This window comes from Oenanthe melanoleuca, chromosome 18 (assembly GCF_029582105.1).
Source record: "Oenanthe melanoleuca isolate GR-GAL-2019-014 chromosome 18, OMel1.0, whole genome shotgun sequence".
NCBI classification, from domain to species: Eukaryota; Metazoa; Chordata; class Aves; order Passeriformes; family Muscicapidae; genus Oenanthe; species Oenanthe melanoleuca.
The window spans coordinates 3,456,145-3,483,782 of NC_079351.1; the positions used below are offsets into that span (position 1 = coordinate 3,456,145).

At 39.9% G+C, this 27,638-nt stretch overlaps 1 protein-coding gene across 2 annotated transcripts in view; it reads left to right on the forward strand.

The window, feature by feature from the left end:
* SMURF2 (SMAD specific E3 ubiquitin protein ligase 2) overlaps positions 1-27,638 on the forward strand; it is a 58,578-nt gene that overhangs the window by 22,309 nt on the left and 8,631 nt on the right. The window contains exons 2-12 of one of the 2 annotated variants that reach the window (XM_056505731.1): positions 4,618-4,656; positions 6,210-6,318; positions 13,044-13,177; positions 13,347-13,412; positions 17,021-17,105; positions 18,370-18,453; positions 19,553-19,755; positions 19,883-19,967; positions 21,774-21,932; positions 25,630-25,840; positions 27,314-27,417. In XM_056505731.1, the coding sequence (XP_056361706.1) occupies positions 4,618-4,656; positions 6,210-6,318; positions 13,044-13,177; positions 13,347-13,412; positions 17,021-17,105; positions 18,370-18,453; positions 19,553-19,755; positions 19,883-19,967; positions 21,774-21,932; positions 25,630-25,840; positions 27,314-27,417 (1,279 nt within the window). The remainder of the gene's footprint in view (positions 1-4,617; positions 4,657-6,209; positions 6,319-13,043; positions 13,178-13,346; positions 13,413-17,020; positions 17,106-18,369; positions 18,454-19,552; positions 19,756-19,882; positions 19,968-21,773; positions 21,933-25,629; positions 25,841-27,313; positions 27,418-27,638) is intronic. The other variant, XM_056505732.1, reaches the window with a different exon arrangement.

Sequence of the window (27,638 nt, forward strand, 5' to 3'; positions counted from 1 at the left end):
AGATTAGAAAACATAATCTTAGCTTTGGACTGAGTGTTTTCCTCCCCATAACCTCAGGGCTGTCTGTTGACACAGTGTGGGTTCTTATGGATGGCTGGCATGGGATGGGGGGGAGTTCTACTGAGCCATGTGTAGACTTAAATATGTTGATTGTGAGTTTCCTTCTGCAGCTGGTGTGCTCACTTCCATGGACATTCATGATTGTTTTTATTTTCTTACCTGTTTTCCTTAATCTTTCTTGGATAGTATGGGTGTGTCTCAAATGTATATATTTATAAACTATTTACTTAAGATGGCTTGTGCAATACTATTTTTAACATAGGAATTTAAAGACTAATATAGTTATAAAATCATTGTCTACAAGTGTAGCCCTGAGGTATTTGTACCTCATGCTGCTGGGTACAAACACATTTAAACCTTGTCATTTGTCGTAAATCAAGAGGTGCATTATAACAGATAACTGAGATCATACAAACATACAGGTAATGTAACACTAAAACCTACCTGTGAAGTAAAGTAGTGGTGTTCCTGTTTTGCAGGTGAACCTGGTGAACAAATTTGCTACAAACAGTTTGATACAGGCTGGAAATAGCCACAAGGGTTGAATACACAGCCCTTAAATGTCTGGGTTCCTTAAATTCGCATAACTTTCTTTCCTCCTAATAGTGCTTCCTCTGCACTCAGTACAGTGTTACCCAGCCTTTGGAGGTGAATAGATCATTGAAGACTCTGAGCTCATGTCTGAGAGGTGGTGATTCTGTGAAATCTCATAGATCTTTATCACTTTTAACTTGTTTTCAATGAAGGAGCTCCTTTCCGCTTCATGTTCTTCCTCCTTCTAACTGTGGAGACGTGGTGTTACTGATATACTTATTATTATGAAACAAAGATACTTTTTAATGCTTATAAAAACAATGGTAATTTATAACGTAGGACACCTTCCCTAACAACAGCTTGATGTCATTAAAAGTTTGATTTTTCTCTAAAAATGGTTTCAAAGTAAGCAGCAGTTGTAACAAGAGTTCTTCAGTAACTGGCAAAAAGAGTAAACAGAAAACGAGAGAGAAATATTTATCTTTCTATAAAATTGACCTTTTCAATAGTCATAGTTACTTTCAATTTTTATGTGAATTCAACCAATTTTTCACCCTCCCTGTAATTAAATGTAAATTTTAATAGCTGATACATAGATTACAGGGGTTTGAGAATACTAAGTATTTTGTGTTTACTTATAACAGTTAAATTATTTTTCAGTAAACCATTCTTTGTCAGTCACAGGAGTAACCAGAAAAAGGAAATTGGCAAATATGATTCACTTCATTCCTGTCTTTGTATATTTGTGGACTGTGTAGCAAAGCTGTCATAGAAGGAGACTGGGTAGCTTATAACATTATGCTCTTTTCATGTTTCTGTGAGTAGTATATGTTAGAATGAGATCATAAAGCATGATAAAAAAATATTTAATGTATGTATACTATGTAAAATTGATGTGCTGTTTGTCTTGGCACGTGTATATTGGAATATTAGTGTTCTCCTTTCTGTAGACTACCCAGGAAGTCTGTAATAAACAGAAACAGAGCTATCCATTGACTCACTGATACTCTGTAATGAATACTTTATCTACACGTGTGTGCTAGAAGCCATTAATGTCATTTGATGATGCACTTATGGACCAGCACACCTCCCTCTTTTCTCTCAGTATATCCAGGTCAGTATATCCAGCCATTGGCTTGCATTCTAGTTCCAGGGCAAGCTTAAATAGCTTAACTTTTTGTTTCAAAAGAATTGTAACAAAAAGTGCCTTAAAACAAGCACATCCAAATAATAAATAACCTTGTGCAGTACCCTTGTGCCTCCAGAGGATCCATTAGTGGTGAGGCTGTGTGATTCTGATAATGATGAGCCTTGGGTCCAGAATCATCAGCACTTTAACTTGGCTTTGTCAAGGGAAAGAAATCTCCCTCTAGTTCTTTCTGGTTTTTGAATCTTTAGCTTAAATTGAGCTACGGATAGAGGACTCAAAGATAATGAAGTCCCGTGAGTTTTGTGAGAATCATTGCCTGGATAAGGAGGAGACCCTGGCAGTGACCTGAAGTGAGAGGAAAAAGCTGCAGCAGATCCTGCACTGCTGGACCAGGGGAGAGCCTGCGTGGGAGAGGGTCTGTCTGAGTGCCCAGTGGGAAAAGCCTCAGCCACAGCCTTCAGTCAGCCGTGAAACATAAATCCATAGGAAACCAAACTTCCTTAGCTTTTATTCTCAGGGAGCTATTAATCAGCTGGTTATCAGAATATTCAAAGCAGGTTTTAATACAGTGTTGAAACTGTTAGAAAAGTGAAGCATAAACGCTGGTACTTTCCCACCAGTGGGAAAAGTTTTGTCCAAAAATAGTCCTGAGATAGATGAGATCTCTGTGTGTGGAAGAAGATTGTTTCACTTTGAGTTGAGCTCCTGGGACATGGGATTTTTTTACCTAGAAATACCTGGCAGAGAGGGTGTTGTTAATGGAAGCTTTCTCAGCATCTCTCCTGTTTTGTTAACCTGACAAAGCCAGAGTGGGTTGACATCTGACTTGCCTTAAATGTGGTTACTAGAGAGGGAAAAGTTGAGCCAAAGATATTAGTTTGTTCACTCATGGCTAATTGTTGGGGAAGCAGTTATGAGTCTGTGTGCTCTGCGTGTGCCCAATCTTATAAAAATGAGACTTCAGTTAAACTGCATTGGCAGGCTTGCTTTAAGAAGTGTTTGTAATTAGTTAACCTTACAATTTCTCTCACAGGAATAGTTGAACCTCTTTTGTCTTGGACTTTATACAGTTTCAGGATCACCCTGTGTGGCTGTGCTGTGGATGAATTTTGACTTAACTTTTGGGTTTTAAGCCCTCAGCTTCACTTGACCCTTCCCATTACTTTTAATGGATAAAACTATGACAATAATTAAATATATTTTTAGATGTTTTAAAAAATTGCTGTCTGTATAAGAACCTATTTTACTTGAAGCTTTTTACTACTATATGAAAGGTGGCTGGTGAGCAATAACCAATTGCAGGTCTTGGGTAGATGATGTCTGTTGTGTTATCATTCATCTGAAAATATTCTTGTATAATAAAAACTTAAGGAGCTGCAAAAGCAGTTTTCTATTACCTCTTTTTATTTTTTTTTTTCAAATGCCTTTAGGTTGTTCTCAATGTTCTGAATAGAGTAAACTTTAGATTGTTGGGCACATGGAAGCCTTTGGTAACTGTGGATTTTTATTACACCATCCAAAGAAATTTATTTGATTTATGGAGCAGTGATGTGACAGTCTCTTTCATATATGTACTTGAATGTTGGATATCAGAAATACCTGAAACATTTGACTCTATTAGTATTTTATTTCTGTTGACTGTTCAGGTTGAAATTATTGGGTGTCAATCATGGATTGCCTCTGCTTGCTTTTATTCAGGCAGAAATCAGGGATCAGGAGCCTTGCAGGATCAGTGGGAGGGTATTCTGGGGGAGAAAGGATGACCAATGGTGTTTGGTTTTAGGTGGTGCCTGTGGGATGTGATTATTGGATTCACTTCTTTGTATTTGCATTTCCTGGCAGTAATAAATATTGATGATCTCATAGGAAAAGTATCCAAGGGAATCATATAGTGAGGAATCTCCTGCAGCATCAGGTTCCAACCAGATAATTCTTCCCACTCCCCCTCCCTTTTTTTTTTAATACTAGCTGTGGGAATTCATGCTTTTGCTCAATCCCCAAGAATCCTTTTGTGTTATCAGTAAATATTTTAATGTTTCACAGGGGAATCTAATATTTCCTGCTTACTAAACCTGTGATAATAGATAAGCATAGTAGTTGAGCAGTGATGCAGTTTGTGAAGTCTTCATTGTGTACCTTGGCACCTTTATATGAAATTTGTCCCCTTTGACCTTTTATTTATTTATTTGTTTATTTAAATTTATTCTCATAGGAGATTGTTTTCCTCTGGGTATTTTTAGTTGACAAATGCAAATGTTCCTTCCTTTTAATTTAAACAAACAAACAAAAAAAAGCCTGAAACAATTATCAGCTGCTACAAATAAAAGATATCTTTGGAACCATCAAAACTCTGGCTTTAGAAGTTAGTGTGCTCCACCCAAATGCTTTTCAGGTAAAACCTTTTATTTATTACCATGTAGGATAACAGAAAAGCCTTGGCTGCCTAATGTTCTATTTTTTTATGATCAAGGAAGCTTTTGCTGGGCTGTGGAACTGAGCATTAACCCCTGCTTGTGTCCAGCACTAATTAAGGTGAACCAGCCAGGAGTGCTCCAGGTCCCTCTCTGGTGAAATCACAGCTGGCAAAACATTTGAGGGGGGAAAAAAAACTGCCACGTGAAACTATTGCCTGAGGAAACCGCAGCCATCTCACTTGCACTGTAATCTGCCTGCAGGTAGATTGCTAAAAGATGGCACTTCCAGCTCAGCTTTCAGGAATTAATTCACGTGACAATATAAATGATGAAGGAGCACAGTTCATTTATGTTTGTTTTATTCTAAGCAGGATTTTCTGAAGTGCTGGATAGGTGAAATAACTTTTTTTTAAAGTTGGCAATCAGTAACCTAATTTTGTATTTCTGTTTTTCTTGCAGTACTGTGTGCAAAAAACTTGGTGAAAAAGGACTTTTTCCGTAAGTAGCTGCTATAGTTTTATTTATTTGTAGATTAAATAAATATTATGCAAGTTTTACGTGTTTGCATATTATCATTATATTAAGATATTTGCAGTAAGGGGGCTAAAGGCTTTCATGTTTTATTTCAGGGCTCCTATTTTTGTCTTAGGTGCCACTCATCACAGAATCATCATAATAATTAAAACACTGACACACTCTCTCTGTTTTTATGGGAGTGGGAAACAAATTTACCCACTCGGGCAAATTACGTGTTTTTCAAATTCAGTGTCCTTTATTAAGTTGTTTTTCCTACAAGAACTTTTTGTGCTCCTTAATTTTTAATAACCACCTCATAACACCAGTGTACTCTGAAATTATATTTTAATTAATTTTAATAATGTTTTGAAAGAAGTGCTAAGAAGCAGATGAAGGAAGCAGAAAGGAATGCTGTTGTCTGTGTCCTGCATGCACAGATCACCTGCCTGCCACCTCCCACCTGGGAGCAGGAGGAATTCAGAAGAGCAGACCTGAACTTTGGAAAGAAATTGAAGAGGCAATGATCCAGAATTATACTGTGTATTGGGATGCTTCTAAAACATGGCTTATATCTGAATTTCTGTATTGATTGCAAGTTCTTGGGTATTTAACAGTTTGATCATGCCTGAAACAAAACCCTCAGGATCTGCAGTGTGTGATGCTGAAGCACAGAGTCCCAAGGTCCCACTCCTTGTCCCCACGTGCTTTCTGTGGCACTTGTCCCCAGCCCTCTGCTGCCTGACCAGCTCTGGCTGAGTCACCTGAGGAAGAGCAGCTGGGACAAAAATTGCACCTCAGCAAATGTGGTGAATGTTTCCCCACCTTGGTTCCTCCAGCTGACTCACAGTACTGATGAGGGGAGGGATAAATGAGTGTGAGAGGAAAAGGGCAGGACCTGGGGCATCAGTGGTGGGACCATCCCTGGTGTCAGTACAGCAGGAGGTGCTGAATCTTGCTGATCTCTGCTCCTGCTGCTTTTCCACCCCTACATCTGGAGTTCAGCACCATCTTTACACTGATTTTAGGTGCTCAGGTGAAGCTGTGTTCAGTGTTTCTGAGAACACTGAGCTGGCAGCAAACAGAGCACAAAGCCAGCAGTACACCAAGTGAATCCTAAAAGCAAGAATAACCTGTTATAAGTAATTCTCTGTTACACCAGTATCAGCCGAAATCATAATTGTGATTTGATCTTAAGGGTACAAAGAATGTAACTGTTTTCTCTGCCTTTGGCTTCTTTGTATACTGAGAATTTACTCAAACCTGAATTAGGAAGATTAAGGTGTTTAGATTTTTTTCCCCTCATTATGTTTGACATACACAACCTTTTCTTAGTCTATATCAATGAAACAAATTGTTAACTTAGGCATTTCCTATGCTTAATACATCATGTTATTCCCATTCATTAAGTAGGGGTCTAATTTATGAATAAAAGACAAATAAATCTAGAAATTAAAGATTAAATAACTGAGCAATGATAAAGGACTTCAAAGCATCCTGGTCCACTTGGTAGCTTTATTTTCTTTTCCTCCTTTTAGGACTTCCTGATCCCTTTGCTAAGGTTGTGGTGGATGGATCTGGCCAATGCCATTCTACAGATACTGTGAAGAATACACTTGATCCCAAATGGAATCAGCATTATGATCTGTAGGTGGTAACAGTGATAACCAAAGGTTTGAAGTGAAATCCTCTAAATTACACAGACAATGTCAGATGTTCATTATCCTGTCCTATGTACAGCTTGGAAAGTATCCCAGAGTTTATTAGTTTGAGTGAAAAGTACATGTAGCAAAATTCCACTTTCTTATTTACCTCAAAATTTGAACACTGCACTTGTTTTTCTGGTGCTGATGTCTGCAGCATGCTTACATGGACTACAGCATTGTTTTATTGTGGTATTTTCATGTTAACACTTCTGTATAATGAAGCGACTGTTTTCCTCAAACTGCTCTTCTCTTGACACAATTTTTTTCTGTGTTAGTGCTACAGTATCTTTTTCTCTGTGTGCCTTTTGTTCAATTTTCTCTCCTTTCTGTCATTTTCTGTCCTAAATGTTGTTCTCACTCTAATTATTGTTATCATCATTCGAGCACCTTTTGGTGCTTTTGAGCAGTAGAATCAGTATGGCACATATATGTCATAAGTTTTTCTCTTTCTAAAGCATAGAATATTTCTGTACATTATAAGTTATTAAAGCTTTAATTTTTATGTAGGTCTCTGTGCATGCTTTATTTTCCTTGTCTTTTGTTCTTTATCTTTTTCCTTGGGATGAAAGCTGAGGAAGAGAAATGAACTGTTTTGCAGCATTGTATCCTCCTGTTCTGATCTCTGACTTCTTCCCTATGGCTCTATTCCCTGTCCTATATTATTAGAAACTGTTTGAACATATTTATGTTAACTTTGGCCATCACCAAACCTGCAGCAAATCTGGTACTGGTATACAGACAATTTCTTGTCCCTCTTTTTCCCAGTGAAGAAAAGCAGCTTGATGGATTTCGCAGCAGAAATATGGAAGGCCTGATTTAAAGTCATGTCTTGATCTACTCCTTATGTGAATATCCAAGACTAAATATGTGGAGTCATTGTTCATAGTGTGGTAGTGCAGAATACAGAACAGGTTCTTCACTGCTTAACGAAGTATTGTGGCAGTTTAGTGAAATAATAATATTATAGTTTTATTATCCAAACCCAGTTCAAGCTTAGATTCTGCATGTGAGACTGTAATTCATATTCATTAGAGAAATGGATAAAAACCAAGTTTTAAGTCCATGTATAGCAGATGGCTCTCTTTTTTATTGAAAGAATTCTAATTTGGTTTTAAAATGGTACTAAACCTATCAAAATGTTGATTTGTACAGAATAGAGGTTTCAGACCTTTGCCTTTCCATGTCTTCTCCAAGGATCAGAGTAGAGCTGAGAAGAAACCCCTGAAACCAAGCACAGGCTTTGATTGTTTTTTAGTTAGCTGGGTCTGTTAATGAGCATTAATGCACAGCTTTCCAGGGATAGAAGCAGAAAGTGCTGCCAGCGTGGCTGGGTGCAAATCTTCTCTAATCTTGGTACAGCTGGGGAAGGGACTCTCCTGCAGGAGGAAGGTGGGCATCGTTTGGCACTTTCTCCTCTGTGAGATTCTGTGTGGAAGATGTCAAAATTCAGTGTGGAAGTCGCTGGGTCCCTGTGGCTGCCCCAGTACTGGCCAGTCTGGAGTGCTGTGGGACAGTGGAGTTGCCTGGAGTGGCTGCAAAGGATGCTCAGTGCTCCATGGGCTGATGATTTGATTCCCTTCTGGAGAAAAGAAGCAGAGGACGTGGGAAATGAGGGAGGATGTTGATTTGCAGCAAGAGTAATGGAAAAAAACCTGTATAATCTTTAGAAAAAATTCCTTTCTGGTTATAACTTTTAAGGAAGGATGACGAGAAGGTATTTTTAGGTTGTTTTATAGAACAAGCCATGGTTGTATCTGGATACTGTATTGTCTTTCCAAGGCTGTGATTGCAATCCACAAGATATTATAAAAAGCAGAAAGAAAAAGGAGAGTTCTGGCAGAACGTTTTGCTTGAGCACATTTGAAGCATCTCTTGCTGGATCGTCCAAAGGAATTTAGACCTGTACGTGGTGGTTTTTTTCTTATTCAGAGAAGAAGTTCCCTTAAAAAATAGATTTTGTTGAATTAGTGTGTTGTTTTCAGTATAAAATATTGTCATCTAGGAAAAACTGTGTTGTTTGATTCTGGCCGTTGAATCCCCTGATGACAGAAATATATCCAGTATTTCTAATCCAAAGTAAAATTTAGTGTTGTGTCAGGCCTTGTTATTAGAAAATAATCCTTTCCCTCTCCAAATTTTCTTCATAAAAATTTAACCCCTTTTATAGTCTCACCTGTTATTCCTTACTTTAGGGGAATGTATTTCTGTTTATAAACATCAGTCACATTATCTTTACTTCCTATTTAAAACAGCTGTAAAAGATTAAATCTCTTTGGTACAGCAACTCACTGCTTGGCTATTACTGTAAGGTAATTTTTTACTGTATAATATACTCAGTGTCAGGTCTCAGCTTTTCATCTGCACCAAATATTACAATAATTTTTTTAAGTATCATATGATGGCAGGTGCAAATGGCACAGTCAGATGGAGTTGTTGTAATACATTCATGCAGTCATGTCTGAATTAAGTTGCTAATTCCAAAAGAATTTTGTGCCTTGCTAACCTGATTCAGCAGAAGTAGATATTCTGTTGTATAAGAGTTTTTTAAAAGGACTTCTGCAGTAACATAAAGAGCAAAAAATGTGCTTCTTAATTCAGATCTTAGTGTGAGAAGGAAGTGGTTGAATTAGCTGCTTGGATTCTTCAGCCTAGATGGGTGTGTGTGTAGAGAGGGGGAATCTGGGAGGCTTTCCAGAAAGAAATTGCCAAATAGTTGCTGTCTGGATGTAGTTTAATGTCAGTAAAATACCATGCTTGTCCTGGATGTATTCCCCTTCCTTATTTTCAGTCTTGTTTGTGTTTTCCCTATTGTTCAGGCCTTTCTTCAGAACTTTTTAATAACCAGACTTGACACATTTACAGACTTTTTGCATTCAGAGCTAAACTACATAAACCACCAGTCCAGGAACTTAAATCTCTTTTTTCTCTTCCTCTCCTTTTCTTTCCCCCTGCAGTAGCCAGACCTCTCCTACATTGTCCTACCCAATCTCCCCAGCAGCCTCTGCCCCTAAGGCTCAGCAGGTCACATCCCCTCTTTCTCTCTGAAGGGTGTTTGTACCATGATCTTCACCAAAACCTGCTTCTGCTCCCAGCTTTAGTCTGTGTCCTTCAAGTTCTTACCCCCAGGACTCTTCTCCTTTGTGCTCTCTCTCTAATGGAACCTCACCCAACTACTACAAACAACTCCTCCTCTTCCCAAAATCTCTTCCCTGCAGCTTCTAGTGCTCTTTGGTGCCTTCACATCCTCAGGCTACTGAGCTGCTCTGGCAGAATCACTTTTGTCCCCCAGTTCTCCGACTCTATCTTGTCTAGTAAAACACTAAGGATCCTGGATTTTTCTCAGGGAGAGAAGGCAGCAGCTCTGCCTAGTGCTGCTTTAGACAATCCCATCCTAGATTAGCTCCTAAAGAGTCATCAAACAGCTCAGTGCAACTTCTTTGCCTTCTCCACATGGTGCTTGAGGCTTGTTGGATGAAGCTGATGCCCTTTGCAGCAGGCAGTGAGTACCACGTGTCCCTGCTCCATCCCTGCCCCAGCCACAGCCCCTGGCAGGTCCTGGTGGCCATCCCAGAGGCTCAAACACCCTTCAGATGCTGCAGAGATGAGCAATGCCAGGAAGGAAGTGAATGAAGATGGAAGAGAAAAAATTGAGGTGCTATTTTTCATTCTGTCTCTTCACACCTTCTTCTCTCCAGTCTGAAAGCAGCTGGTAGCTCAAAGCAGAACACTGAGATTATAATAGAAAAAAAAGTCAGAAATGGGAAAATGGAGAAACAAACCAAGTAATTCATCCAGGTCATAAAAACAGTCTGTGTGACAGCATGGATTAGAAATAGGGAATTCCTGGCTTCCAAACCTGAGTTCATACCTCGTGATGCTGCATTTTTCTCTCTTTCTGGAGGGAGTATGTCTGGCTTGTGATCAGGAAGAGGTGTGTTTTTTCAGGAATATTTTTTTCCACTTCATTCCACTTTTCTCTAGCGAGGTGAACTCTTAAGGGGAAGTGTATGTAATGGCATGGGGATGAAAAGTCACTTGATACCAAACCTTCCTCAGTGGTAGACAAAATAACAATTGTCCTTGTGTTTTAAATTTTTATTTAAATAATTGACAGGTTTCTATTAAGGCATGAATTTGATTTTTTTTTTTCTTAGAAATGGAAGTGCTAAGAGTAGGGAGATTAAAATTTCTGAACATGCAGTTCTTAACCAGAGCCCTAATTTTAAAGGTTTAGAAAATATGGAAGACAACAAAATATCTATGCAATTAAATCTCTGTGTTTCCATTTCATTAATATTAATCCCATTATCTCTGTAGAAGTACTGAAGCTGTGGAATAGATATTGCTGATAGAGGAAAAAAAGAAATACAGGCTCCAAGAACTTTAATTACAAGGAGGAAGAGAGAGCCATCCAATAAAATAGGGGGGTTGCGTGTTTTTGTTTCTGGTTTGGTTTGTTGCTCTTTATTTTTTGGAACATTCTTTTTTAATAAAAAATAAAGTTCCTAGCTCAGGCTTTTATGTTGGAACTTTATTGCCAGATGATGTAAAACAAATGTAACTTATCCACCAAATGAATTGGAAATGTCAACTCGTCCTACTGTCACTCTCTAAATACAACCATGGGTTTTTATGCCTGAAATGATGCAGAAATGTAGATGAAACATTCTGCTGTAAAGCCAGCTAGACATTACTTAACTATTTCTTGTCTGCCTTAATTTAAAAAACCAGTCATTTTTATTTGGAAAAATGCAGCTTGTCTTGCTTATTTCCTTTAAAAGTGTGAACCAGCCCAGGTTTTCAGGTGCAAAAATCAAGAGTAGTTTATAGTGGAAAGTGGAGTCCTCACCTGCTTGGTGTTGATGGTGACTGTTCATCCCAACCCTGAGAATCTCACCCTGAAACATTACAGGATGAGAATCTCACCCTGAAACATTACAGAAATTCTTGGAAATTGTGTTGTGTATTCAGCTGTTCTACATATTATTCAAACTGTTCTGTTATGAAATTGTGTTTAACCATATACCTTTGACTTTTTTAAAGCAACAAGGAAAACTGGAAAATTCAAGACAGGTCATGATAAGTCTTTATTTTTAAGTGCACCTAAATTGTTCTCATAAGAATTTATTTTAAGTACATAAAACATTGTAGACTGCAACTGTGCACGTGATTACTCATCTTCATCTCGTTTCTTTATGCAAAATTGTCATTGTCAAGGTTGTAAGGCCAAAAATCTGACCTATGTTATACAATCCGTTTACTATTCATAAAACTTCGGGGCTTTTTTATGTGGAGTTTGTGTTTTGTTTGGGTTTGTTTGTTTCTGTTTTTGTGTAAATGTGCAGTGATTACTTTAAAACATGAGGCTTTTCTGTCTTCTACTTCTTGGGTCAGTTGCTGTCTGCAGGTGGGAAAAAGAAGTTGTAAGAGTTCTGCTTTTTGGCAAAGGAAAAATGGGAGAAGTGTTAACCTGATCACAGCTGTAATTTTAAGCCATAGCAGTTAGTTCAATTATTTGGTTTGCCAACCTTGACAGTATCATTTCTATCTTTATGAAAATATTAAGATGTTTAAAAGCCAATAAAGCCACAGTCAGTGGGGAGATGTATTTAGACATTGGTTGATCAGTTTTCTTCAAAAACAATCAAAAAAGTAGCACTTGGAACTAAACTAAAACCAGAATTTGTGGTCTGGGAAGAGAGAGCTGCAAGCAGTTCTTGGGGTCTAAGCCATAGTTACAAATTCCTTTCCCTCAACTTGAAACAACCATAATAATTCACTATTGGCAATTGCTGATTTATCTTGAGTGTTTTGAAACTGTCCTCTGAAAGTTTTGAAAACAAAAACGAGCTCACAAAGTAATTGCCTCTGAAAACAAAGCTTCAAATGGAAAAAGCAAAAGTAAAACAGCCTCCAGTGTCCAGGTTTCCCCAAGGCAGTGAACACAGATGCAGGTTTTGCCAAGCATGTCTGTGGGAATGCTGTGAGGAGAGTCCTGGAGCGAGCAGGGGCAGGGGGGGAATGTGGCACATCCCAGCTAAACCCATGTGGGCTGCTTGTCATGGCTGAATGTGTGATGTGTGTCCCAGACACACCTTACCCAGCTCAGTCAGCCTCCTGGGGCTCAGGGAGCTGCAGCTGTGGGATGGCTTGGCCTGGCAGTGCTGGGTGCTGTGGGGCACCTGCGGGGTCCCTGCATTCCTGGGGCTTGGAGGAGCAGCCCCAGAGGGCTCCCTGCTCCTGTCCCTGCTCCTCCTGTCCCCAAACACTGCTGGGATGCCACAAGCATTGGCCCCTTGGCACAGGCTGGGCTGGGGCATGGAGCTGAGCATGTTTGTGGCTGCTTGGAGAGCTGTGGTCGAGGACCAGCCCGCAGCCTGCTCGTGCTGCTGTTTGGACAGATTTCGGTTGGTTCACGTGGATGTCCCCTTCCAGAATCAGGCTTTTAGAGCAGTTTGTATCCAAGTGAGCTCCTCCATGAGACATGCTTCCATTGAAAACAATGCGCATCTTACCTGCAGATGACTTGCTCTCTCTTGCCATTCTTGTGTGCTAAATTTTTAATGTAGTGGTTGATGATCTTTTTTCCCCCAAGGTGATTTCTGATGCATCTTCAAAGTGTTCAGTAAGTGCCACTGACAGTACTGTTTGTTCCACGTTTTTCAGATATATTGGGAAGTCAGATTCAATAACAATCAGCGTGTGGAATCACAAGAAAATTCATAAAAAGCAGGGAGCTGGATTTCTGGGTTGTGTGAGACTTCTTTCAAATGCCATCAACCGCCTTAAAGACACTGGTTGTAAGTAAGCTAAGGACAAGTTTCTTCTCTTCCAGCCCAAGCTTGCATGCACAGGCTTTTGAAGAATGACACTTAATTGGGTTCTTGTTGTATATTCCAGGTGGTTTGGTAGTTTGTGGTGGTGTTTTGTTTCATTGTATGATTTCCACTTTGTGCCCTCATTTTGTAGATCAGAGGTTGGATCTCTGCAAGCTTGGGCCAAATGACAATGATACTGTTAGAGGACAGATAGTAGGTGAGTAAAGGTTTTTATCTTTTAGTTCTCTTTTTATCTTTAGTTTCTATAATAACTATAGAAATAATCTTCTAGATGTCAGTTTTCTGTATTGAATTCTGCCAGAGCCATTTGGATCTCTAGGCTAGAGGTATGTAGGTAGAGAATTAAAAAACCCCCAAAACTAAACAAACAAAAAAACCAAAACAAAATGCTCAAACCACCCAAAAAAAACTCCAAACCAAAATATTATAGTAAATGTTGGGGGAAATAAGACAATAGATAATAATTAAAAAGAAAATTAGATAGTTTTTTATTTCACTGTAAAGAATGGTGGCAGTTTGAGTGTGAACTCACTGTGAAAAACTGACTACAAAATTCTTGGCCATGGAGAGCTCCAAGCAAAGCTGTGCTTCCTTTAGGTTTTGGGATAAACCTAAAAAGCATTTTGCTTACAAGCAATTAAAATTGCTGTCTGGGATCAATTAATTTTCTGTTTTAATGGCTTATTAACAAGTCTGTCACCAACCTTAGTAACTGTGCTTTGTCATTCTGTGAACTCATAAATTTTAAATAAAGAAGCTGGCAAATTGAAAAGCAAGTATCCACAAAAAACTTCATAACCACTCTTTTTGGTGCATTCTCAGTTCTTTGCAAAGGCAGCATTTCTAATAGGTCACGTAAGTCAAAAGTTGGTCAGGATAAGGAAGTTCTTTATTTATACAGCAAGATGTTAATGAGAATATTTGGACATAAGGGAAAGAAAAGTGAATTTTTATGTTCAGTTTTATGTTCAGTTCCTGGTTGAAATTATATCCAAGCAGCACTTTTGTCAGCCAGGGAGCACCACTGAAACATCAGTCAGCAAATAAGTGTTTGCCTCTCTCAGAATGCTCTGTTGAGTACTGTGACTTTACCTCTTTGTGTTGCTTTGACTGTCTCCATCTGATCTGCAAGTGCTTGCATTAAGATCAGTGTGGTGGCACAGGAGAGTCAAGTGATGGGAGAAATGTGGAGTTCTAAGTGCATTGCTGACCCTTCAGGCTGTTCTCAATTAAATTTTCTATGTGAGCTTGCACAGAAGAGTGAAGGATGAGGCTGTCACTTCTCTGGAGTGTGTTTTGTTGTGGGTTTGGTTTGCTTGCTGGCTTTGCTCCAGAGTCCTGGTCCCTTGAGCATCCCTGTGTGTGTGCAGCTTTGTCTGTGGGAGTCCTTGGAGAGGAGGCTGAGCTGGGTGCACAGGAGAGCAGGTTCAGGGTGTGCTGGGAGCAGGGAGCTCCATTCTGCTCACACCATGGAGCAGGGACTGTGCTCTCATGCTGCCCTCCAGAGTATGAGCTCACATCCTGGTCAGCATTGCTGGGGAATGCTGCCATTCATTAAAGGGGAGAAAAAAAAACCCCAGAAAACCCTCCCCAAAACAGAAAGGTCTGGGAGGCCTATGGCAAATCCCTTGCAGTGTGCAATGACAGAGACTTCAGAGAGAACTGGTCAGGGAGGAGTAATCAGAACTAGTCAGCAGTGTGGGCATAGACTGGGCTGCCAGGCTGGCTTTAGCTGTGTGCTCATAAGAAGTGCTGCAGCAAAGCTGCACTGGCTCTCTCGGGGTGCTGCTGGGGCTGCCCCTGAGCACCAGGAACTGTTGGATCGTGCACTGAACCTGCAAAAAACCACTTTGTCAGGTTACAGCAGAGACCCAGAGCAAATCTGTGTGTTCTGTTTTCTGTTGATATCATCAGAAAGGTCAAGTTTACTCAGTCATGGTTCCTTTTTAATTTAATGCATCCTTGGTAAGATTCCAGAGACTCCTGTCTTTTTTTAAGTTGTCATTATTAATCTTCTTACATTTTAATCTTTCTTCACTAATGCAACTTTATTGGGTAGATGAATGAACCTGAGTAAAACTAGGTAATTCCACTACAGTAGTGAGATGGTAGAGAAATCTGGATTAAAAATAAGTAAAAAAAAACAGATTAAGTTATAAATATACTCTCAGTTCTTTCAGTTATAAACTCTCTTAAATTAAGAGACCATGCAAGATTGGAAACCAATATTAAAATGTAATTGATGCCTTCAGCAGATGATAATCTTGCAAATCAAGTGCACAGTGGGTATGCCTTAGTACAAGGGGATCTTTATCTTAAATTCCTGGGTTGGCTTCAAATAGAGGAAGAAAAGGAGGCATTTTCAGCAATGGATCCAGGGGCACCTGAACTGTGTCTTAATCTTGCAGCTCTTCTGTGCCACCACTTTATTTCTGATGTGGCAATGCAGAAAAAAATGAGCCCCTACTTGTTACAAAATGAAGCCGTGCACAAATTTTGGTCCTCACATAGGCAGAGGAGGTAATTGCCTTTGTTTATGTTAATTTCTGTCTGTGTGTTTTGCTTGCCAAACCTTGCCTACCTGCAGTGGTGTGAACTTGTAGTGTGTGGGGTTGTGGCAGAATAAATACATCATGTGAGATCTTGGTTTGGTTGAATTTAAAGGTGTCTTTCCCTCTAAAGTTGCTTTGTAATGTTAGTGTTCATGGAAGATTAGGGGTTAATATGGATTAGGAATGCAGCAGGTACTCCAGGGCTCCCTGGGTTGGTTGGTCTGTTGAGTTCTAAGTTTCAAAACATGTTGTTTTTGAAAATTTGCGGACTCAGGCAAAATCTGCCAGTTCTGCTCCAACTTTTTAAACCTTCTGATCTTTACAAAAGTTTGGTTGCATCCAGGTTAAGGTCTGTAAGATCATTTCACTGCATATAAATAGGACTTGAAGACAGTTATCCAGAGGTACATTAATGCCACCACAAGAAATGTGGGCCACAGCACGTATTTGGCTTTTTAAGCAATTGTTTTATTGTTAAAGGCATAACAAAACATCAAAAAAACACCCCAACCCTGCAGGAACACAAGTGTCATAAATTATCAGATTGGACACTTGCAAACTGTGATATTGGGAACAAAAGCAGCCTAAAAAAAATCTTTGTTTTCATAATTGCAGCACAAAAGCTTCAGGCATAAATACCCATTACAGTGAATCATGGTAAAAAAAAAAAAAAAAAAAAGAAATCAAAAGTGAAGCAGTTTTGGTGAGGGCAAGCAAAGGCTTTTCAGGGTGCTTTGTGTGACTGTATTTGACTTCTTACCCCTGGTGTTAGAAAGTAGCCAGTAAACCACATCTGAAGTGCTTCTAGCAGTTAAATTTTGCCTGGTTTTGTGCTTGTGTTGTTGAAACCCATGGGCACACAAAATATGTGAGTAAGAGTCAAAACCAGGGAGGAATCCTTATTTTAGCTTTTCCTGTTCAGAGTTCTCCTGTGGGCCCTGTCCCAGCCGTGTGAGGTGGCACCAGTTGAGTATCACAGTCCATCTCAACACACAAAATTCATTGCAGTTTCACAATTCACTTCCTTTTCTGCCTTGACTTCTGCACTCATATTCCTTAAGCTAATTTTTTGAAGTAATATGTAGAGAATTCCATGTTTAAAAACAGAGTTCCTGTGCAACCATCTTTGGTTTGTGAGAAGGAAAAAATATCCTGAACGTGTCTCAGCTTAGTCTTTCAAGTTGTACCAATTCTCTTTCATGATTTGCATTCAGATGCCACATCTTTAATAATCCTTTTATTATCCTAATAGTCAGTCTTCAGTCCAGAGACCGAATAGGCACAGGAGGACAAGTTGTGGATTGCAGTCGGTTATTCGATAACGATTTACCAGATGGGTAAGCTGACATCGCTGTGATGTAAACACAAATATAGCTCAAACAACAGACTTCTGCAGTAGTGAGGAGTCAGTGTGCAAACAAATTACTTTAAATCTTGCACTCAGAGTCTGCAGTTCTGCATTCAGAACAGGATCTGACCCAGCTGGGGTACGTAGAGCAGTTGATAGTTTGGCTGTTGTCTTATCTCCACTTGGAAAAGTGTAGAAATGCTTTGAGAAATAACTTGTCCAAGAAAACATGAATTTCAGATGAAATCACAGCCAGCAAAGTGCCTTATGCATGCAGTAGTTTTATAGCAAGGAAGTGACCACAGGGCCTGGCTGCCCTTCTGCAGCACTGTACAGAGGTGCAGATCCACTGTGATAAACATGGATCACTTCTCCTTTATGCTCCTCTTAGTGAAGAAAACGTGACTGGAAAAGGTAATGCAGCCCAAGTTCTTGCTGTATTTATCTTCCAAAGGCAGGTTTGAAGATTCTGGTTTGTTCCTGTGAGAGTTAATGACATCATTATCACCTAAAACAGTTTTGCAAACACAGGAAAATACTCTGGTTTAGGTTCTGGTGCTGTCAGCAACTTCTTCAGAGCAAACACAGACTTTCTGAATGTGATTCTTGGCAGGTAAAGATGGGAGAAAATGAGTTTTCAGAGGATGAGTTTTGAAATGCAAATCATCATCCTAGTCTGTAACAGCATTCTTTTGTTAATTTGGAGTCCAGATAAGTCAAAAGCATTTTCCAAAATGCTTCTAAATTTTAGCTTCAGAATGTTCCTTGCATAAATGTTGCTCACTTAATTGTGTAACTGCAAAATTTGCTGTACAGCCTTGTGTATTTCAGAATGCAAATTTAATAGTAATTCAAAAATCACATTATATGAAGCTGACTTTTTCATGAAGGCAAGTAGTGCATGAAGATGCTGTGAGAGCATTTGTTAGAGCCAGTGGTCAGAAGTTGTTAAATACATAGTTAAACATGTTTCCAAGAAGTTTCTTTATGTGGCTGTTTGGATTTAATTAGAATTCAAGCCGTTATTGAATATGAAGGTGTGATACTGTTAATGGTGTGCCTGGTTCCAAGGGAAGAATATGTTAAACCATTTCTGAGTTCAGCTTTCAGTTGTTTCCTGTCACCTTGTTCAGCTAATGTGATTCATAGCACTGTAATTCTTCCTGAGCTGGGCATTTCTGTTGGAAATGTTTTGTGCCCTGGTTTCCTGGAAATGCCACTCAGTGCCTTATCTGTGCCTGTCTGGACTGCAGGTGGGAGGAGCGCAGGACTGCTTCTGGAAGGATCCAGTATTTAAACCACATCACACGGACAACTCAGTGGGAGCGACCCACACGGTGAGGAATTCCTTGGGAGACTGGGTAGGATGGAGTTCGATTATTGAGCAATTCCACGTGGCTCTCACAGGGGGATTGGATTGCTCATTCCTCTGCTCAGTCACTGCACAAGCTGAATGCTTTCCTTGTTTAGCATCCTTCTCCTTCAGTCTGCCTAACGTTTAACTCAGAAGATCATTCTGACTACATTTTTCCTGCCCTAGTAGTAATATCTTTGCTTTCTTTTAAAAATGCTGTGGTAAAGCTCTGTAAATGCAGACATTACATTTTACAGACATCTTAAAGGGTGAAGAAGTGAGACCATGAGTGGCTGTCAGACCTTGCTCTGTAACCCAGAACAGTTACAGCTGATTGCTGCAGATTGTTTGGAAACCATTGTGATTACTTTTTCTGATCACTGTACAACTGTGCTGTGAAGCTGTTCCTCAAGCCACTTTTGCTGTTGTCTGTGTTGCAGGCTGTGTCATTGCACTTTTTTCAGACTCCTTTGCAGACTGTCTGTGCGTGCAAGTGTTCTCTTCCATACTCAGTATAATTCTGGTCTCTGCATTGATATATTTGATTTTAAATAATCTGGACTGTTAACACTGTCAGCTCTGATACGTTTGCAGTTTTGAAATGAAAGGACTGAACAGCTTTTTATTTTTTCTATGTTGAAATACCCATTCTAAGCTCGAGGCACAGTAGAAAAACAAATGCAAAATGTGTAATTTGTGTCGGCGATTTCTTGTGACCTTGTCAATCCCCCTTTAACCCATTTAAAATCCTTTTGAAAGCAGCGTTGGGATACAAAATCAGTGGTCAGTGTTGCTCTCATGAGCAGCTGCTGTCATTCTTGCTTAGCCCTTTTTCACCACCCTCACCTAATAACATTCCTTAAAAGTTGGAAGGAATAACAAGGCCTGATTGCTTCCTCAGCCACAAGAAGGCAAAGTGAGAAAGTTTGGCAGTGAGGAGGTTACTGTGCCTCTGGTGAGCACAGAACAGAGCTTCCTGCTGGGCAGGTCACTGAGTGTCCCCAGAGCCCGGGATGCAGCTGTCCCCAGGTGTGTTGTGTGGGCCATGTCCATGAGCACTGAGCTTTCCCCTCTGTCCCCAGGCCAGCATCCGAGTACTCGAGCCCGGGGAGGCCCCTGAGCTGCTTTGTGGACGAGAACACTCCGATCAGCGGCACCAACGGCGCGTCCTGCGGGCAGGCGGCGGATCCGCGGCTGGCCGAGAGGAGGGTGCGCTCCCAGCGGCACAGGAACTACATGAGCAGGACACACCTGCACACTCCCCCCGACCTGCCTGAGGGATACGGTATGGCAATCCAAGGGGCTGGGATGAGTTGTGTCTTCTCATGTGTAAGATGCTTTTCATTCCTTAGTTGGAGGGAATCAGTCTTTGTGAGTCTTCATGCTGCATTTTTTTGTTCTTGATTTCACAGAGCAAAGGACAACTCAGCAAGGGCAGGTCTATTTTCTGCATACTCAAACTGGTGTCAGCACGTGGCACGATCCAAGAGTACCCAGGTAAGAAATTATTGAAGTACTCCTAATATTTCAAATTAAAATCATTTAAGTGCTCTCCTCCAAGTTTTCTCTGGCTAATATTTCTGATTCTTGGCCCCTAATACATTATTTTAATATTCATCAAAATTAATTACTATACTACAAAATGAACTGTCTTCCCCAGTTCTTCAAGTTGGTATTGTAATGAAAAAATGGAAAACCAGGAAATAAATTACAGTAGTGTTTTGGAAACAGGTAAATTTCACTGATTCTAGATTTTGCATATGAATTAGAGCCAAGTTAATATTTAATTACTCTGCAACATAATAAAACAAACAGTAGAATCTGAACACTTCCAAAGGAAGTTCCATCAAGATACTTCAGTGAAAACTAAGTTGGATTGAAACTAAAATGGTGTTGTGAGATTTGTGTGGTTTGAGATTGGCAGCCTGTGCTGGCATTTTTGAGAGCCAGAGGAACTGTCAGTTGCTGCTGGTGTTCCTGTGCTCCTTCTCATGGAAATGGGTGTCCCAGGAAGGACAAAATGCCTCAAGACCACACTTCATCATTCTTTGAGTTGTTCTTTTGTTACTGTTCTTGTGTTAGAAGATTGTACCTTGCTTTGATGCACTGCTGCAGAGCTGAGGCTGCACTTGTGTATTATGCAAAACTGGGCTCTAAAAAAAAAAGAATGTGAAGATCTTATCCTTAAGTTTGGGATGGATAGTTCTGTGTGTAATCTAAGTCAGCACTGCCCTGAGGTGTGGCAGCACAAACAGCAGGAGTGTCTCTGAGAACAAGAATTGTTTGCATGAGGATAGAATTTATGTCATTTCTAAGGAATATTGTATTTTGAGGCTCATAGCCACAGTCATGTATCCAGCAAATGTACTCCCTGCAGCACAGCAGCAGTGTGTTCGTGGGGAAAAGCAGCAGGAGTTCAATCCCAGATCTTCATGTTTCCATTAGTGGCTCCTCAAGTCTTTGGGATCCCTGCAGACTGCACCTTTTAAGGCATTCTGTCCCTTGGCTCTTTCTTCCCTCAGCTCCCATGATTTTGGGAGAGCTGATCACCTTTGGGAAGAGCTGCCCTGGACAGTGTGAGGGGTCTGAGGTGAGAATTGCATCCATGAGTAATCAGTGTACATTTTTGGAGACCAGCATTTGTTTTCAGTGAGGCTCTGAAATGAATTTGCATCTTCCTAATTTCAGCAGAATTTTTCTTGAGACCTATTAAGCCACCTCTGCATTGCTCAGGGCAGAGCTGAGTCATTGTTCATCTAATCCTTGATTTGGAATAGTTTGTTAGAGAGCTGTTTGCTTCCCACAAGCTGATGGGGTTCTGGGGCAAAACAGCCAGTGCCATACACATCCCATGTGTAATTCTTCATGGAAAGTATAACTCTTCAGAAACACGGTTTTGTTTTGTATGAGTTTCTAAAGTGTGATTCACAGCTCCTTACGTGACTAATGTTGTTTTAAAAAATGTTTTCTGTCAGAATTGGTGCAGAGCTGCAATTCCATTTTGACAAATATGGCAATGGTCTTTATTTTTGTTTGAAGCCTTTATTAATTTAACAGCTGAAGTTAGTTTGTAAAAATGAGGGTTATTTAATAAGAACTTTTCTCCCCATGGCATGTGCTCTAGGGTGTGTGTTTTTGCTGTGGTGGGCTTGTACCTTGGGAGTAGAGATTCCAGCTGAACAGATCGAGTTTCTGAAACAATACATTTTCTCAGACTTCATGGAATTGTTCTGTTACATTTACGCTTGTTTGGCTCGGAGGCCAATTGCTGAGGTATTTTTCATTTTATATTTGTTTTCACAGGGATCTTAGCAACATCAATTGTGAGGAGCTTGGTCCACTGCCTCCTGGATGGGAGATCCGAAATACAGCAACAGGCAGGGTTTATTTTGTTGACCATAACAACAGGACGACGCAGTTCACGGACCCGCGGCTCTCTGCGAACCTGCACTTGGTGCTGAAGTGAGTCCGGAGCCTCTGGCACGTGTGGAGGGCTCCTGGCTTTGCACCAGATGCACTCAGCCATTCCAGGGGCCTTAAGGAGTTTGACACATCCCCAGCTTACTTTGTTTCACGGTTTAGATGAGTTTGGTCGCTCTTGAAAAAAGTCTGCAGGAGCATTTAGGCAGGAATGTGCCTGTTGTGATGCACGGGGGGAGGGAAGCAAGAGCTGTCTGATGCGAAAGATTGGCCCATAGATTTTTTTTTTTCCCCTAACTGCAAGAGACACACTTTGTTTTCTTTCTCTTTTCAGTTATGAAGAAATTGTTTTAAAATAAGAACTTGCATGTGAGCCAGTGGTGTGAAATACTGATGAGTTAGGAATGGGTGCACAAGTGCCCAACTGTTCTCCTGGACTAAAGGAGAAATAACTCCTGCCTTTAATTTTAGAGTAGGATTAGTTGATGTGTTCTCAAAATAAGGCCCAAATAATTTAACTCAGATTTTTAACAAAAAGGGTAAGATAGGAACCGCGTTTTTTCTGCCTTTATATTTTGATATCAAAATTTCATCTCACAGTTTTAAAAAGGGGAAGCTCAAAAGAATTCTGGCTCTCGTTTTATTCCCTAGGCCCTCATTACACACCAGGGATTTTCTACTGAAAATGGAAACAAAAAAGCAAATATTATATCTTTTTTCTCTTTTTTTTTTTTTTTTCTCTCAGACAGCTTGTCCGCAGGTACTTGGGAGTTTGATTCTATTGTTTCTGCTGCTAACACCTTTTAATACTCCTGGGAAACACCTGTGAAGTATTGAGTAGGTGTTAAGTGCAAGAAACAATGAAGAGTTGGTTAGATGGAAAGCCAGGTAGCCCTGGGTGAGGAGTAGGAGGAATAGTCCTGTAAGGAAGTGAATCATTGGGAAGAAAAGGTGAAGGAAAGAATAATGGGAACAAGCATCGAAAAGACAAAGCTGAGGAATGGAAAGTCATATCCAGCAGTCAGCATGTCTTTTATGCATTACACAAAAGCTGTCTAGCCTCTACCCAATATACACTTGAACCTCACAGCCCAAAAGGGAGAGGAGCCTAAATACTGAAAATATGTATTTTGTTTAGAGAAATCGTTGGTTTTATATGCGAATGTTGCAGGACTTTAGTAAGCTGTCACCATCCAGACACTTTGGGTGCTTTTTTTTTTTTTTTTTAGTTTTAAACAAATCATTACTCATTTTAGCTGAATTGAAATTGGTGGTTTGAAAACAAAATGATCTTGAAAAAAAAAATCAGCGGTGAAGGACCATGTCATGTTTGAAACACAGAAAAGTTTTTTAAATCAATTCAGATTTAGATACTTCAAGAAAAACTTCAGACCCTCTTAGCTGCTGCAGCAGCACAATTCTGAAACTATAGAAAACTCAGTGAATTGGGGTGTATTTGACAAACTGGGCTTCTCAGGTGGGTTTATTTTGAAATAACAGAAGGGGTACAGTAGCCAGTTCTACATGGATTGTAGAGGACAGATAACAGAGCTACCTTTGTTAGCTGGAAAATCCAATTTGACTTTTAATTTCTAGAATCACAGAACCATTTAGCATTTATTTGAACTTAGAGTTCTCCTTCAGTGTGCTGAAGTTTTTCATTTGTCCATCTGTCTTTCATTAGGAAAGGATTTCAGAAACTCACCCAACAGTGTCATCAGCAAAGTCTGCTGATAAATCATTTTTGGTGTTTATTCTTTTATTACACCAAACAGGATATGTGAAAGTTTCCCCTGCCTTGAGCCCACCTCCTTATTTGTTCTTCAAAAAACAAACAAAAAAAAGTGGTTTGCCTTAGGCCTATCATTTTGTAAATTATCTAAGAAATAAGTTTAGACTTTGTGTGGGATGAGTGAGATCAAGTTTTAGGTTCAAAGGCATGAGAAAAAGTTTACTCTCAGTGATACTGACTTTTCTATTGAGCTGAGTAAAGCCATTTGTTCATCCAGCTATGACATTGTAAGTTGTGAAAGAATCAGACTTGTTACTTAGTTCTGTTCTAAGACATTGACCAAGAGTTTGTGATAATTTTGATGAGTTATGGCACCTGAAAAGTATTTACTTGTATCCTTAAAGCACTGTATGGAATCAAGCATAGTCACTCAGCTGTGAAAACAAACTGAGAAATGAGATTTAATGACTTTAAGCACTGCAGATTGTTTAGGTAATACTGCACTGATTATTTTTAGTTTAATCTGGAAGACAGCATTTTATTTTTTTTCTCCTAGTACTTCTTTATTTTGGGAAGCACTGGGAGGAGAAAAGTCATGGTTTCATTTGATGCTAAATTCATGTTTATTTCAGAGATTACATTTCCTTTAAAATTGACCTTTTGTAGCTTTGTGCTTGGGGAAACTGTTACTTTTTACCCTTAAAGGTATATGGAGGGGTGCTCACTTTAGTATGTGAATATGGCCTTCTCTGGTAGTCCTATCAAGGAATATTTTCACTTAGTCCTCCTTATGGAATTTCAGAAGATAGAATAAGGATTTTGCTTTAATTTGTGTATCAAGTTAATATGGTTTAAATGAGATTCATATTTAAAACTAATCACAAGTGAAAATTACTATGCACATGGCATAAATGATCTAGGTTCTGGAACCACTGCCAGTGTGTGTCTAAATTATTACAATTATTATTTTTCTGGGTGTCCCTGTGGAAAAGTCTGGAGGTGAATTTTAGTTGGCCAGGAGAGTTTTCTACTAGGCTTTGTCTCAAAACAGACAATAGGCTGAAATGATAAAATACAATAAAACAGTGTCTGGTTCCATCTAATATGTTTTGGTCTTTGCTATTAAAAAAAAAAAAAAAGAACCAGCGTTCTACTGGCAAACATTCTGAATTGTAATGTTTCTTATTTATCCAGTGAATGTAGGGTATTCTCATGTGCTCCACAGAGAGATGATATTCTTAGGCTTTAAAAATACAGTTTTTATCCTGTGTTGCTTGGGAATGCCCTACTAAAAAGCTATAAAAATATCCACTCACTGTGTACAAGAAACGACACAGAGAGAACATCTCTGCAACACGATCCATTTACTTTTCCTAGTAAGAAGTCAGATTTACAAAATCTCTTAGAATTGCTAGTAAAAATACTTGTTTATCTGTGCCAATTAGTTCCATGTGAACTCCCACATTCCTGTGGTCCAGACTAGGCCAGGTACAAGGGACAAGGTCCTTGCCAAGCTGCCAGTACAAACATCTTTTTGTAAGCTTACTCTTTTCCAGACAAGCCATTTAAAACAGACTATGGTATTGACTGTAGATTAGAGGCAGAGTGTTTGGCAGGTCCCTGAATTTTAAAATGGAGGAAGGGAAAACACGCAAAGGAAATATGGAAATGGTCTCTGAGAAATTCAGTGTCAGCAGCTTAGTAGTAAAATTGTATGGATAATACCTTATTGTATGTGCTGTAACCTTTTGCATACTTTGTAGAGTAGCACTAATAGAAATAACAAGCCCTAAAAACAACTGTAAGTTGCCAAGAAAGACAGACCCATATGTCTTTAGTCAGGATAAAATCACTCTGAATTTATTCTTTACTGGCCTCAGACGTTTTCAGTGTAATCACAGCAATAATCACAGTAAATTGAAAGCAGTTTAGGTACAAAGGCTGAATGTTGGAGGAGAGAGCAGGGGATGGCTGGATGGGTCCCTGAGGCTGCTGTGTTGTTCGCAGCCGGCAGAACCAGCTCAAGGACCAGCAGCAGCAGCAGCAGCAGCAGGTGGTGTCCCTGTGCCAGCTCCCGGACGAGGCCGAGTGCCTGACGGTGCCGCGCTACAAGCGGGACCTGGTGCAGAAGCTGAAGATCCTGCGGCAGGAGCTGTCCCAGCAGCAGCCTCAGGCTGGCCACTGCCGCATCGAGGTCTCCAGGGAGGAGATTTTTGAGGTAACTCGAGATTTGGAGCTGTTTCTTACCAGAGAGGAGAAGGGGAGGGGGGTTGTTCATAGCTCTGTGTAAAGGAGTTGTTTGCTTAGATGGAACCTCAGAGGCTGCAGTTAAAGCTGGGATTTTACCATGGTGAGAAGGAAACATTCCAGGGGGGTACCAAGACAGTCTTGTAATTGAAGTGGATGCATTTACCCTGTAGAGATGAACTGAATCAAGGAAAACTTTCTCTGTGGCTGGAGACGTGCAGCCTGGGGCTGGGGAAGGAGTCCCAGCACTTCATGTATCTGAAGGGCCTGTCTCACTTCTTCCCTTGTTTGAGAAGCTGATGACTGTTTTAAGGGGATATTGCAAATGCAGCTCTAAACTATTGTTAATGATATTTCATACAGTGTAACTTAAGTAAAACTACTACTGAATAGCTTCCTCTTCAGAGTTTGGATTTCTTATCATTGATCTGAATTCTCTGTCCAGAATAATATCAATTTTACAAACTAACTGGGCTTCTGAATGGCCAGAGAGGTCCCCAGTGAGGTCTCTGCATTCTGTTTTGGGACATGATTCAGCAGAATCATTCTTTTGATTTGACTAAAACACATTTATAATTCATTGGCCTTTTCTGGAGAATAGTTTGTCATTTTGAGGACTTTCATCCATCCCACCCATCCCTGCTGCATTTTTACCCCACCCACAAACTTGATCACCCCAGTGTTGTCACAGTTTTTCCCAGCCAAGGAAGATTTGTGTTGGTCTTCCCTTTGAGAGTCAGATCAGTTTGTAGCAACTGAGAGGAAGGGAGGGAAGGCTACAGGGTTACTGTGTCCTTGTTCAGTCCAGTGTGTTGGGTCTCCACACACCCACCTGCCTCCTCTGTACTGTAGAGGCAGAGCTTGGGGCTGATACTGGACACAAATAAGAACCAGATTTTTCTTTTTTCTCTAATTTCTTAGCATTTGTTCGCCTTGAAGCTTCTTTTCAGTGTTTCCTTGGTAAACTCTTACTGACAGAGGAATAATTCTGTGGATTTACTGGGATGGCATTGCTGATTCCATTCTTAAGGTGCTCCTTGAAGGCTGGCACATGTGTTTTACCCAGAGTACAAGTTCCACTCTTGGCTTTTCAGGCTGCAAAATCCAGGAGCCCTTATGGAAAACAAAAGGAGTTTACTGACACAATTTTTATATAAGTTATATGAGAATGAGGGAGAATGTTCTGATCACTGTTCACCCCTGCACATTTAATAGGAGGTGATTCTTTTCACCTTCTCATCATTTTACTTGACAAGTGTTATTACATTTGGAGAAAATGAAGAAACAATCTTTGATCTGAGAAACTGATGAAGATCTGGAAAAATCATGTCCCCTTTAAAAGTGTTCCCTTTGGACTCGGGAGTCTGAGACTCCCTTCAATACACAGCAGCAGCTTTTACTCTGTACACAGCAGTTAATAAAAGGAAATGTTGTGTGTTTACAGGAATCCTACAGGCAAGTCATGAAGATGAGGCCAAAAGACTTGTGGAAACGATTAATGATAAAATTTCGTGGGGAGGAAGGTCTTGATTATGGAGGTGTTGCCAGGTAAACAGTGGCTTCTCTGTCTCTTCTTGCACCCAGCCCTGCCAACCATCCCTGTGCTTTGAATCCTGAACCAGCCCTGTGTCAGCCCTGCTGCTTTCACAGTATTCTTATTTGTATATATTTCTCTAACAGAAGAATTTATGACTTTAAGTAGTACTTTAAAAGAAAAACTGCATCAAAAAAAAACCTCATTTATTGGAAATAAAACACAAGTTACACAT